Below are 14,730 nucleotides of genomic sequence, written 5' to 3' on the forward strand. Positions count from 1 at the left end.
ATTTAGCAGTTCTGTCCATTTTTTTCCTTTCCTTTTTGGTCTGTTGTTGCATATCCTTTTTAGACACATTAAAGAGCCTTAGATATTAGAATAGTGCATGAATTAGCTAAATTGTGGTTGGATTTGTGACAAGAGAGAATCTGTAACATGCGCACATGGTTGGTGCTGCCTTCAGAGAGAAATCTTGTGAAGGGAACATAGAGTGATTGTGGTTATGGGTTAACAATAAATTAATGAAAATTACAAAAATAAATTATAGGGATAAAATCAACTTAACTGCGCAACATCCTAGATTCAATCAGACTCCTATTGCCTTTTAAATCTAGTCACCCTGCAGTTACCTTCAGCACTGCCACTTTATAAACACTGCACTTATTGTTAGAAATTACATCATCAGTAAAATGGCTAAAATGTAAAATGCCAACATAAATACTCAATGTTTTTCTCTCTATTTCTTCACATTCGCATATGAAGAGATAGAGCGCAAAAGTAGGAGAGAATCGCTCTCCTCCATCTCTCTTCCCCGGCACATGCTCAATTATTTACTGACATGACGACTCCGCGGGGAAGTAGGAAATTGTCATACTGACGGAAGGTGAGGACAGAACAAGGAGATACTTTAGCAAACATCCAGCTGTGACTCTAACTAACCTTGTCTGCTCACCTCAGATATCTACTGACTGGCAGAGAAATTCAGGAGATGAACTGGAAACTAACAACCAGGTTTCAAAAACCTGCAAACTATAACAGTTGATAAGCTGCTTTTTCTGTTAGGCTCCCTATAACCTGTTACCACAATCATATGCCAGTGCCATTTTACATTTTTATATTTGGAAGATCAGGCTAATAAAAATCCCTCAACACAGTTCCTGACAGACTCTGCAAAGCAGCAATCTCTCAGTCTCTTTTATACACCCTATGATGTAGTAGATTAGATCACATAAAGCTTTAATGAGCCCTGAGCTCCAAACTGCTGGGTGGTTAAATTCATATCAAGCTATGCTGGAACAAAAATTCTCTAGTATGAGTTCTGCTGTTGAAACTTAAATGCATTATACTTACAAATGAGCTCTGATTGGAGCTGATCACATAATTTATCTTGTTGAAGTCCTAATTATTGAGCGAGACAGAGGCAGAGTGTGAAGCAGAGTGTGAAACAAGGAACAAAGGGAGAAATCAGAGTTGGTTTCTTTCTGTCCCCCCTCAGCCTTTGTTGCTTTCTTTCCGATTACCATGTCCCTCCCTCAAACAAGAGAGTAACAAGCACATCCATTTTTCATGGAGCGCACCACCATTGAATATGTGCGTGGTTGTACACATGACTGTAGTAAAAATAGACCCATGTCTCTGTTTTGGTACTCAATTCTCTTGACATTTTTCCTTGTTAATTCTGATACTCTCCTGTTTCAGTGCCTCTACCATGGTTCTCATTTTCTTGACCAAGCTTAACATACAGTTGAAACCAGATATTTATACACTAACATTTTTTCCCCTCCCTGTTTGACACGAAAGTAGGCTAAACGTTTCCTGCATTCGTTCAGTTAGGATTACTACAATTATTGCTATTTTCTAAATACCAGACTAATAAGAAAGAGAAGGGTTTTATTATTTGTTTCAACTTCAAACGTTTACAAATACTAAAATTACTCTGCACATGAACAATCTGGGAAAGCCCAGATTATGATTTCATAACTTTGTAAGCTTCTATTAATTCACTACATTTGAGTTAAATGGAGGCAAATATGTGGATGTATTTTAAGGCAAGACTTCAAACACATTTCTTCCTTAAATGGCATCTGGGGAAAAATGAAAATCAAGTCATCAGATCATGATGATTTCATTAAATCATCAAAACAAATCAGCCAAGATATCAGAGAGAGAATTTGTTCATTCTGAGTACAATTTCCAGAAGTCTGGAGGTCCCGCATTCAAACAGTATCCAGCCATTATAATGTTAAGGATGGAGAAGGGTTCTGGAGATAAACATTTCTTGCTGTGAAATGTGCATATTACCCCAGAACAAAAGCAACAAAAAAAAAAAACTTTGAAGGTGCTGGATGAAGCTGGTAAGAAAATATCAATACCTGCGAATCCTGCACTGAAAGGCCACTCAGAGAGGAAGAAGTCATTACTCTAAATGCAACAAAACAATCAGATTACATCTTACAAATGCACTCAGAGACAAATATCTTAATTTTTGGACACATGTCCTGTCTTCTGATGAAGCTAAAATTGAGGTGTTTGGCCGTAACGACCATCGTTACATTTCATGAGGAAAGGGGGAAGATTGCAAGCCTGTAAAAACTATCCGTATTGTAAGCATGGGGGAGCATCATGTAAGGTTGTGTTTTGCAACAGGGGGGACTGGTGCACTTTACAAAATAGATGGCATCATGAAGAAAGACCATTATGTGATAATAAAAGCTAAACTTGGTGCAAATGACTCTTTGAGGACCTCAAGCTTGTGCAAATAAATTACAAAGTGGCTTAGGGGCAGCAAAGGCATTGTTTTGGATTGGCGATCACAAATCTCCGATCTCAGTCCCATAGAAACTTTGTGTGCAACCTTGAAAAGGAGTGGGTTTGACTCGTGTCTTTTTATTTAAAGAGGAACAAATTCTAAAATTTCCATTGAGCTCTAATGCCCCCAGGAGAGTCTTACAGAGTGTAAGATTTAGATTGTCAAGTTTTAACTAGAGAGATCAGAAAGTCATTTGCTGGATAACAAATCCAGCAAATGATTTGCTGAGGGGCACTTTGGAAAATCTAATTGCTACAAGTGTGCATATCTGAGAGTTTAAAGAGTTGTAAGTTGTTTCCTTCTGGGGTTCATCTTCTCTCATTATTCCTGGAGAAAAACCTCTATTGCATCTTGACTTTGACATCCAAGTTGCTTTTATTTTATACACTATCTTCAGGCTTTTTAAGATGTGTTTGAACGTGCTTGTCAATTCAGGTATGTTTGCATTCTGTGTTCCACTGATTGATTAATATGGTAATTAGAATTTCTTTAAAGAATGATTGGAGGAGATTTGGAAATTTCGTCAATGTTTCAAGTTCAGGGGGAGTTTCAGAGGGTTAAAGGCTATTTTGCTCAACCCTTAACAATAAGAACTGTCATTTATCATAAGTTGATATAACAACACCAGTAACTGCTTTGGGGAACCTTAATCAATGGTACAGTGACTTGCAAAAGTATTCATAACCCTTGAGCTTTTTCACATTTTGTCATCAGGGAAAAGATGTGAAGAAGTTCAAAGCAGGTTTAGGTTATAAAACAATATGCTAATATTTTAACGACTCATGGAGCACTTTTCAACCCAGCATCGAAAAATGAAAAGCGTATAGCCCCACTTGTAAACCTACTCAAACTGAGTATGTAACCTGAGTTCATTGTGGTAAGTCTGGAGGAGCTGTAGAGATTTGCAGTTCCAGTGGGAGAATCTGTCAACAGGACAAATAGTAGTTGTGCACTCCACTAAGAGTGGCAAGCAGAAAGCCATTGTTGAAGGAAAGAAGAAATATTATCTGCAGTTTGGGACACATGTATGAGTATTCATGTATTAAATATTTTTGACTGTTACAAACCATATCTGAATTTGAAATAGTTATAATTCAGCTTCACAGTGTAAACGCTACATTACCCTGAACCGACTATTCCCTAGTAGTATCATGGTGGTAGAAGTATCATGATATGGGGATACTTTTCCTTAACAGTGGCAGGGAAGCTGTTCAGAGTAAATGGAAGATGGATGAAGCTAAATGAAAGGCAAAAATTTTCTTCTAGCTGGGCATAGTTGTTTGAGAAAATGCACAGCTGTATGTGGTCCCACAAAATGCCAATTCAGGGTCTAAACAAAAATGTAAGACACATATTTCAGACTTTTATTGTAATCTGTAATCTGTTTTTAAAAGCCATCTATTATTTTGTATCTGCTTCAAAATTATGCATTATTTCATGATAATCTGTCACATAAAAACACAATAAAACATGTTAAAGTTTATGGCTCTAATGTTACAAAATGTAAAAAATGAATGGAGTACAAATGTTTCTACAAAACCCTGAAAATACACAACTACATATTAAACACCACTGTGCTTAGAGAATAAAGTATTTGGACCCAGAGATGGATATTACTGTTGTGTGTTTGGATAGATTACCCACTGGGAGCATGTCTTATGCTCATAATGAGTATTCCCAATCTTTTGGTGGAAGAACAAACAAAATGTGTCACGACCAAATATAGGGTGGGTTTCCAGATGTTATGTTTATCCAGGCGTTGTGATGGTATGTCTCTGTGTTCTCGGGACATCTCATATATAAGTCACTGATCACAGAAGAAAGGACAGGAGAGATTTATAATAAAAGAGCGCTGGTCTCTCTAATGATTGGCTGGAGTAGCAGTAGTGCCAAACTAGCCTACCTGCAGTCTTGACCTGTTTAAAGGTGCTCTACTACTCTTTGCAGAAAAAAAGATAAATCACCTAAATCACCATTTTTTCAGTGTTTGGTATTTTCAGTGCTAGAATGTCTTTAGTGCTGGGAGGAGAAATGGCAGCTGTATAAAATCAATGGAAACAATATAGACAATCATGTGACAGGTAAACCCAAAGAACCAGACAATGCAACTACTAACTAAACAAGGCAGTGGTAATTAAGAAACCCATTAAAGAGAGAAAAATAAATATAAATTGATCAACAGCAGGTCAATACAAAACAAATTGTCTACCCTTCCTGAAAAGCAGTGATGTACTGGTCATAATAGCAACCTTTCTTGTTTTCTGTGTTTCTCTCCAGTTTTTTCTTGACTGAAGTGAAGTTCAAGAGTCATCATGGCAGACGAAGTGGACATGCGCAACGAGCTGGCCGACCTGCAGACACGTGCAGAGCAGATCACTGATGAGGTGAAGACATACATTTGCAGAGTTATTTCAGGATAGAAATTAGTTTTTTAATTTATTTTTTGACAATATACATAAGAAGATGTGATTTAGTAGAGCTAATAAAGCAAAATGAACTTGTAACACACTGGAAGAAGAGCATAGACAGCAGACAGAATGGGAGGCTAAATGTGATCTGTACTGAAAAGAGCATTGCTTTGTCACCTGCCAATTATAATTTGACATTTCAAAATGACCTGTTCTTGTAAGGACACAAAAATGTACTACCAAAGCTCCCAGACTCAGACACAGTCCCTCTAATAACTCAACAGTTCCTTGTTTCAGCATTTGGTTCTGAAAGTATTTTGTCGTCACGACTGTAAATCTTTGTAGGTGGGATAGAAAGAACTTTGGCCTCTTTAAAGAGTTGAAAGGAGCTCAGGAAGAACAGATAATTCAATGCAACAGAATAATAGGACGGCTCAAATGGCCTTATTAAACATTCATGAGTAGATAATGTAGGGCCAAGAGGCGGTCATGGATGGAGCAAACGGTTTAAAAGTTAGAGAGGCAGAGGAGGATAAGCTAGACATGAGAAATTTTTGAAGGAAAAGAGGAAACAGGACTCAAAATGCCACATATTAAAGTTCAATAAATGATTAAATTTTGGTAGGATTCTAAAGGATTAGTAAAGAAAAACGTAGAAATCACACAATACATGAGACGAAAAACGAAGAATAACCCGTGTTAATAGCAATACAGGATATCCATCTAAGTAATTTGTTTTCTGTTCTCCAGCTTATTACCAATGATTCTTAAGGCATTTGTTTTCCAAGGACTGTCACTAACATGTCCTTGAGATATTTATTGCTTAACCTGCACTGCATATCTGTATCCGCTTTTTGTACACTCTCACCTCATTTGTTTTCTCTGTTTGCAGTCCCTGGACAGTACTCGCCGTATGCTGTCTCTGGTCGAGGACGTGAGTCCAATCATTCAACGTGTTTTGTTAACACTTGCAAAAGAATCAGATAATGATCCGTTGTGACATTTTTATCTCTATCTTTGGCAAATGTTTTAATGTCCTATAATATTTAATTTCCCCCATACCTCATCTGTACATATTACATCGTTTTTTAGTTTAAGTTAATAAATAAAAAGAACTTGAGCATTTTTTGAACACCAAATTTTTATTTGTAATCTGCAATTCAGCAAACATTGCAACAAAAAGCTTTCACATTGTTGGATGGGTGCGAGGACTTGTTATCACTCATGTAAAAACGTTGTGCTGTAATGCACCTGCAGTCTGCTCTTTGGTATGCAGCTTGTCTCTGAGTGTAGTCCTCCCTCCTGTGTGTGAAATCACCGTTATCTATTTCCCAAGAGAACCAGCCTCCTACCAGCCACACACACACACACACACATACACCCTGTCTGAACTGTCTGTTGAACTGTGTATATAAATAAAGAGTTAGGGTGTCAAAAACTTTGTAGTTGCACCGCAAAGTGGGCTACCCTTGTCACAAGTAAAACTGACTCTGTATCGTTCTTACCTCTGAGTTGACTAAATAATACCTAACACACATTGAACCAATTTTTTTATGTGTCTAAAAATTTGTGAATATTTGCAATATACGGCTAAATACATTAATCAGGCAGTGAAGAACATTCTGTTTTTGTCTCACTTCTTTGCAGGTTAAAAGTTTTATATAAGTACCAGATCCAGTTGATCTCATACTTTAAGAGTAAGTTGATAATATAAGAACATCATAAGTATCCCAATACTCTTCAGGGTATCACTCGTCTAATTTGATTCACTTTCAAAGCGTACATAAATCTCATTTGTCTAAAGGCAATACTGAAAGTATACACTGACAATGAGAAAACATTTTTTTAGTCATTTAACCTTGTTTCGGTTCTATTTTGTTAAAATTGTTGGTTATGTCAACATCAGCAACATGCCCATTTTGAACAAAATGAAGAGCTATGAAATTTGTATAATAATAATAATAATAACAATAAAGAATTTTTCTCTACATAATACAAATTTTCCCAAACCTTAGCAATTACTATCAGATGTTATGAGGTACTATTCTGGAACTTTAATAGAACTCATGAACAACTTAGAACTTACTAGGTACTCTCCAGTTACTAATTGGTTACTTTTCCTGAACTCACCAGATACTTTTTAGAAATTAGAGGTCCCTTACCAGAATTTACCAGCGACCTTGTAGGAATTTTAATGGAACTTACTGGTTACTTTTTTGGAACTTACCAGGTACCTTCCCTGATCATAGTAGTTACATTCCAGAACCTTTTAGGTACTTTCTGAAACTTACCAGATACTTTCACAAAATATTGATGGCTTACTGGTTACATTCCTGTAATTTCAGAATCCGAATCAAAATTAACTTTATTGCCAAGTTTGTACAGACAAACAAGGAATTTGACTCTGGTACACTTTGCTCACAATAATAAAGAGGGTAATTTTCCTGGTACCTTTCTGGTTCTCAGATTCTTTTCTGAAACTTCCAGAAAGTAGCTAGCAAGTTACTGTTGTTTCTTAGTGTTGATAAACAAACTGGTGAGCAATTTGAGTTTACAGCACCAGTGAAGCAAACACAGAGTCAGTATTTTATACATCTGTCTCAAAGCGATTCTGCTTATGGATTCCCACATGCAAGATACTCTAGGAGACCCTTAAGCACCTGCTGGTACACTGTGACCGCTGCTCAGAGGGCTTATAGTGAAGCTTATGCTAATTGAATAAGTTGGCAAGTGATTTGAGCAGTGAAAGCACACGTTCCTGTTTCTCATCTCTGATCTGTTTGTTTAGGTCTAATCAAAACTCTAAATGAAATATCTTGGAAATATTAGAATCTGAATCTCAATGCTTGTTGGAGTCCTGCTAAACTTATTTTAAATGATGAATTTTCTCAACTGTTCAGTGCTTTCTCTGCAAAACTTAAAGTGTCCTGTTTGTTGTTATTTATTGTGTTATTTGTCTCTAATATATTTATATTGAAAATTTGTCAACTTGCTGCAAAGTTCAAGATGTTTATAGGGGCATCTATTTCAGAGTTACATAACTCAGTAAATTTATAATTTCTGCTTCCAGGATCACACTACATTTGTTGGTCAGTTAGGTGTTTTCTAATTATTATAAATTTTATAGCGTTAGCCCCAGTTAAGAGGACATAAGAATTCTGTGGAAAAAATAGCTGGGAGGAATTTTGTGCAGTTAATGGAAAGAACAGCAACAGCTTCCTGGGTTTCCTCCAATCCTTTACCAAACTTTAAGGTTGAACTCGTTGGTAGATGCATGTAATGGATTGCATTTATCTGTGGGTTTTCTGCTCGAAGCTCAGCACACTTTATGTCATGAGAAGATTAATATGTTTGTAAGCTCCACGAGTGCTGGAAAGTGGATTTTGTAACCTTTGAACCAAGATGGCTTCTCATGTGGGAAGAGACGTTTGTTTGGCTCTTGTTTTGATGGGGTATTGAGATTTGAGAAGATTGAGATTGATTGTTTACATTTCGTGTTCTAAGCTGTTGGATGAAACGATATACTTTTTAATGTGAAATACATAGATATTTAGTTAACATAAGTGTATATACATAATATATGCATAAGTGCATGTATTCTCTAGCTTTATATACTTTAATCAGTGTAGTGTAGTAAGCAATGACAAATAGGAGCATCAGGATACTATCTGGAGGTAAATGTGCATTTTTGTGCAACTTCTCTTTCTTTTTCTTCTTTAATTTTTTACCGAATCCAACGTCAGAAGTCTGATCTAAAGGATGTTTTTTTTAGCAAAAAAGTTGTCCTCCAAAAGTGTGAAAAATAGTGCTGTGAAGATGAGTTTTTTTTTTTTTCGATTAAAATGTGTTTTTTCTAAAGTCTTTATAAAGCCTGTTATCTTCACCCCAGGACTGCAGTGACTACAAATGAAAAATACTGGATTGTGGCTTGGGATAAAATGTGAGGAACCGGGTGTAAGATGGAAATTAACATTGAAAATAAGACTGAGGTGCACCCCAGAGAGGCTGGGAATAAAATGAGGGAAGCATGAAAGATAGAGTGAAAGGTGTAAAAGACTGAAAGGTATCTAAGGATATCAAGCTTCCTTGGGCCTGCTTTTCTTAAAGTCAGAACAGCCATAAATATTATTGTTTTGAAATATTTCTGAAAGGATTTATTCTAAAGATGTCCTTAAAATTCAGCTTAGCTTGGTGCATTTAATTTCCCTTTGGGATGAATAAAGTATTTTGAATTGAATTGAATTGAATTGAATTGGGGCCCCAAATGTTTCTTAAATTTTTTAAATAGCGTTTATGAAGCTAAATCTGTTGGTTTTAATTTGTTGGATTTTCGTGAAGATAACCAACAAGCAATGAAATGATGACATCATAGATCAGATGTAAGGATGGAAATGTTTAGTGCATGCTCCATCCCTCCTTGTTTCTTGTTTTTGGTGTATTTCTGTAAATGCATTACATCTACGGGCAAGAAGCGGGCTTGGGATTGTTACTGTAACATTTTGGCCATTTTTCGGATGGATCAAGACATTTCAGGAAAGGGTGCTGGTCACTTGGCCTTGAACTTACCATGTTAGTACCTGCTGATGTATAGGCCTACCTAGCTATCAATCAATTTGTAAAATAAATTTGACTAGGTTGGGAAACCAAATTTGCACTAGCTCAGGGCCACACATCATCCTTAATGTTATCAATCTCCTAGTCATCTCAAGGTATGTTACTGGTCTCGGTCAAGACTAAATTATAGAGACTGAAAGAAGAAAAATCAAGATTGATTTAATAAAAAAATTCGGTTTTCAGTGCAATGGTGTTTTCTAGAAGATATGTATGTCTGCTGTAGGTCAAGCACTGAAATGAGAAGCAAAGAAAAAATAATCTCTAAAAACAGCATAAAAAGCACCTTTTGTGTTTATGTTCTTAGGCAGTTATTTGAGGGAAATTGCTTAACAAGGCCAGGTGACTTGCTGTAAGGTGTGAAAAGACCTCAATGTGTATATGTGTGTGTGTGCGTGTGTGTGTGTGTGTGTGTGTGATTTTTACTGACTGTACGTTAAAGAGTGATGTCACCTTGGACTATGCCAGCTGGCGTAGTCAGATATCCTGTCCTGTAGTCTTGAAATCTCAAACTGTCTGTGATTTCCCATGATTCCCTTTGGATAAACAAGCACCTCTCTCCTCTAAAATTATTGACCTGCAAATTTTTGCGTTGCGGAACATCCACAAAGATTAATTTGATCACAGTGCACTCAAAAAATTTATTTTTTAAATTACATTTTCAGTCTTCCTGAAATAAAAATCTGTTACCACAACCAATACTTATTTTCACTCATTAAATTCTGAGGCCATTGGGAGACATTCTTTCCAGTCAGTTTGTGTGCTAATATACGAGACATGCCTATGCCTGTGTGATAACTGTGACTGTTTTAAGGTCATTGCACAGTTTGATCAAAATTAACTCATGCATGAACAGAATGGCCTCAGGACTTTAATATCTGTCATGAGACAGAACCCTGGAGAGTGCAAAACTGTTGTTTAGTTATATACACTGTGGCTAACCTGGTTATTGAATGCTCATTGAAGTGTGTTATTAGATGATGAAGCTCCTGTTGAGCAAAACAGCAGCACGGGCATGTTGTGGGTACATGTGTTCATTATAATGTGTCAGAGTGTGTGCTAGCTTTCTAAGTCATACCAGAATGTTTTATTATCAGAGCGAGTTATTTGAATCTCTGGGAATGAAACAAATATGGCACATGCCTTTTGATGATGAAGTTTATCCCAAGAATCTGTGCAGGAAAATGCAAGATCTAGCCTACAACAAGACAAGCTTGTTCTAAAGCTTTGTGATCAGCTTAAATTATATTTGGTGAAAGCAACTTGGACCAACTTGGAGCTTTATAGACCATTGATATGATTTTAAAATCAATCTTTTTACAAAAGGGTATCCAGAGCAGTCATATAAGGACTCATGGGATAGGACCCATTTTCCTGGTCTTGGTCAGAACCAACAGCAGCAGCATTTTTGATGACAATATTACAATATTCTGCACTTTTGAAAACATAAGCATGCACAGGTCTCTTTATTCTGGCAATATGTTTGAGATAACAGTAGTCTGATTTAGTTATGTCTAATGATTTGAGTGCATTGTAAACGCACTCTAATAACTGTGGTCATGTGGGGAAATAACAATATAAAGTTTTGTGTCATTAGAGTATATGTAAGATATGTCCTAATCTCCATAATATGATTTTGGTAGATTATACTGATGTTAAATAAAAGGGACTAAAGAACACAGCCTTGAGGATCCCAACAAATGAACGTTTTTCATTCAGATGTAAAATTCCAAAAATCATAAATTACTCCTAATTTTCAAAGTAAGATCTGTTTATTGGAAAGGCTTATCCAATACAAAAATCCCAACAAAATATCACATCAAACCAAATAGCAATCACATGTCCCTATCCTCACAGGAAGATATAGCAAACATCTCCCCGACAATTACACATTCTCAAACATACTGAATCTAAATAAAAGTAAATTGATCACTTTATAAAATGTAATTACCTTTAGACTACACATAAGATGGGCCTAAACATTTTTGAAAGTTACAATTTCAGCATTTTTTTAAATCAAGCTGTTTCTGCGAGATCAGCTTTATAAAAGCGATTTCAAATCGTAATTTGAGCAGCTTTTGCTGATAGTTCAGCTCTATTCTGCTTTGTTGGCCTTTACTCATCTTTCGTTTGTATTCCTCTTTCTCCCTTTCTCTCTTTTCCTTGCTACCCTCTCTTCATTTCTCCATCTGTTAGAGTAAAGATGCCGGCATCAGGACTTTGGTCATGTTGGATGAGCAGGGAGGTAAGTTCAGAAGGAGAGATTGCTGAACACTGCAATTTTGATCCAGTCTTCCCTGCTCCTGATTCGCTCTTACTGGGTATACAGTATGTCCTAAAAAATAGAATATGAGACACATTTGATTCATTTTATTTCTTCTTCAGTCATTATCTGGAAAACTAACATTAACCAGAGTCTGCCCTAATATGGCTAACAAGATTATACTGTATGTTGCTGTGGAGCTAGTTCTCTGCTTTGCCTCATTCTACACTCAAGCAGATATTTAGTAAATCGATCACAGCCCTATATGCAATGCATTCTGTAGTTTTAAGCCATAGAGTTAGATTTGCTACATCTAAGATTTTTACATATGCCATGTTTGGGAACCTCTTGTGTTTTTAGCAAGGCCATGGTACACCTAACGTCGAGGATCAGAGTTGTTGGAACTTCACCCATTTCAGGGAAAATACCACCTTCCCCTGTACGGATTTTAACTCTTGCATTACTAAAGATCAGATTTTCTAAATTTGTCTATTTAAGGTCAAAAACTAATTGGAACTATCAGAGTTAAGCTGCACCAGCTGTTTTAACATCCAAACTGTTCAAATAAATGAGCATGTAGAGATCTATCCATTATTGAATGTGATGTGCCAGTTGCTCAATCATCCATTTACTATGGAGCACAAATGGGCCAGCTTGTTAACCGATAATTATCTCATGATTATAGCAAAAAATGAAATATATTTTTACACAGAATTTACAGACACATTTATTCTATTGCACTGCCCTTGTTTGACCGTTGTAGTTTTTTTGGGTGGGGGTCTTATACATTCTGTTTTGCCCTCTTCTCTCCCAAATTCTTTAAATTCTAAGCACCTAATTAGCCAAAATAAAGGCGTTTTTAATTTCAATTGAACAAAGTACCTAAAGATTCTCAGTCATTCAAGACATGGTAAATCCAAAAAAGGTTAAAAAACAAAACTGGACTTTAGTTCTGGTAGATATTGAGATTAGATGCTCTTTAATGCTTCCTTTCTTGCTGGATAGATTCATAAATCACTGTTAAGTAGTTTAACAATGACAAAAACACACATAAATAAGCTAAACAAACACAGCAAAACTGTTGTGAAAAATGGTTAAGCATAGAGGTATTTGCAACAGTATTCATACCCCCTGAACTGTTTTTGGTCACAGAACAACCACAACCTACTCCTCAGAAGAGATACTATAGCTGGTTAAAGCTGCTTAGAGCTGATGGGGCGAAGGTTCACCTTCCAACAGAATGACGTCCCTAAACCTCCATCCAGAGTAGATTTCATGCTTTCAGCACGCATCTCAAATGCAAGATATTTTTGTCAAGAATTAAAAAGAAACATTTTGGCTATGAGAAGAAAGATGTTACTATTAACTGTGGCTGTTTTACAGGAGGTTACTATTAACCAATGCAACCCCTGTTTTATTTAAAAACAAAACAACAGACGCAACAGAGGACAAAGGTTTGATGACGGTGAGATGAACACTTGGAAACTGATTTAACTTTGGAGTGATCACATGGGTGTTCAAAGCGTTAAAAAGAAAAACAAACATTTTGACTATTTATACCCATGGTGAAATTTCCAGGGTTTTATTGGCACCCACAATTCAAGTCATACTAATATATAAAATATAACTCCATAGTCATTTATGTTTGCAGGGTGCTTTGCTGTGTGCCTAATAGAGCAGCCTATATTGGCAAGTCAAAGCAACAGATAGCCTGTTATCCTCCTCTCTCTGTTTTCCTGACTCTCGGAGAAACTGCTGCCACAGTGCACAGCTAACTGCTGTTATCACAGGACACCAATCAATTCTCAGAGTTAATTTCCTCCGCCTCCAAGCTAATGTCCCCTATACCTGATCCCTATCTCTCTCTTAATCTATCTTCCCGATTCTTTCTTTACTTCATGCTGTTTTTGGTCTTTGTTTGCGTTTTTTAGACCTCTGCTCTTTTCCTCTCTGTTTTAATCTTGATGTTACTGTGTCTGCAATAATGATGTTATTCTTCCCAATCTTTCCTGTTTGACAGAAGCTGTTCTGACAGAGGTTCTGTCTGATTTGGCCCATTATTTACTTCCTGTGACAGAGAAAAAGCTTGTAAAAGCTTGCCAAGTGTGTCATTATTAGAACAGTCTTGTTTGGCTTTAAACCGGGATGTGACTAATCCCTCTGCCCTTAACACACAAGGGTGCATGCACACACAAAGCTCACACATAGGAGGAGATATGTCACTCCTTCCAGTCATCTGTTACCTGTGGTGGAGGTGTCACAGATGTTAATGAGCCCCTCCATGCTTGGCTCGTACATGCATGTTGACCTACATTTGAACAAGAGTGATGGTTGATGGATTATAGTTCTGACTTACAGAGCAGCTTGTAACATTTTATTAGGCAACTCCAAACTTTAGTAGAGTTTTCTCTAAAACCCCAAATTATGATGTCCGATAAAAACAGCTCCATTCATAAAATGTAGTCGTTAACACAGGATAACACGTCTTATTAATTTAAAAACTACCCATTGTCTGTCTTGACTGTTTTATTTGTTTTTCTATGTGAGGATGAGATATAGATTTATTGTTGAAGTAATGGTACTCTTAAGATTTCTGACCACTTAACCACCTCTGATTGGACACGGTCAACTGACTATTAGCAAGTTCACGATTTTGCCACATGGGTGTGTTTTCAGGCTTCGTTTTTTTTTACAAATCTATTGTACTCTTCGCAATGTTTTGTACCTAGCAAAAGTATTCACAACCTTGATTTTCACATTTCATTACATTATAGTCACAAACCTCAACCTGTTTTACTGGATTAAATGTGAAAGTAGGGAACAATTGTTCATATGGAAGGAAAAGAAAACCCTGATTTACTTTTTTTGTACAAATTAAATCTGTTCAGTGTGGTGTACATTTGTAATCACCTCTCCTTTATTTTTAA

General features: G+C 36.5%; 1 protein-coding gene across 2 annotated transcripts in view; it reads left to right on the forward strand.

Annotated features, from left to right (window-relative positions):
* LOC124867025 (synaptosomal-associated protein 25-A-like) overlaps positions 1-14,730 on the forward strand; it is a 42,676-nt gene that overhangs the window by 14,738 nt on the left and 13,208 nt on the right. For both annotated transcript variants that reach the window (XM_047363205.1, XM_047363203.1), the window contains exons 2-4: positions 4,799-4,905; positions 5,822-5,863; positions 11,737-11,785. In XM_047363205.1, coding sequence (XP_047219161.1) covers positions 4,834-4,905; positions 5,822-5,863; positions 11,737-11,785 — 163 coding nt within the window. In that variant the 5' untranslated portion in view covers positions 4,799-4,833. The remainder of the gene's footprint in view (positions 1-4,798; positions 4,906-5,821; positions 5,864-11,736; positions 11,786-14,730) is intronic.

The sequence above is a fragment of the Girardinichthys multiradiatus genome, chromosome 4 (genome assembly GCF_021462225.1).
Source record: "Girardinichthys multiradiatus isolate DD_20200921_A chromosome 4, DD_fGirMul_XY1, whole genome shotgun sequence".
NCBI classification, from domain to species: Eukaryota; Metazoa; Chordata; class Actinopteri; order Cyprinodontiformes; family Goodeidae; genus Girardinichthys; species Girardinichthys multiradiatus.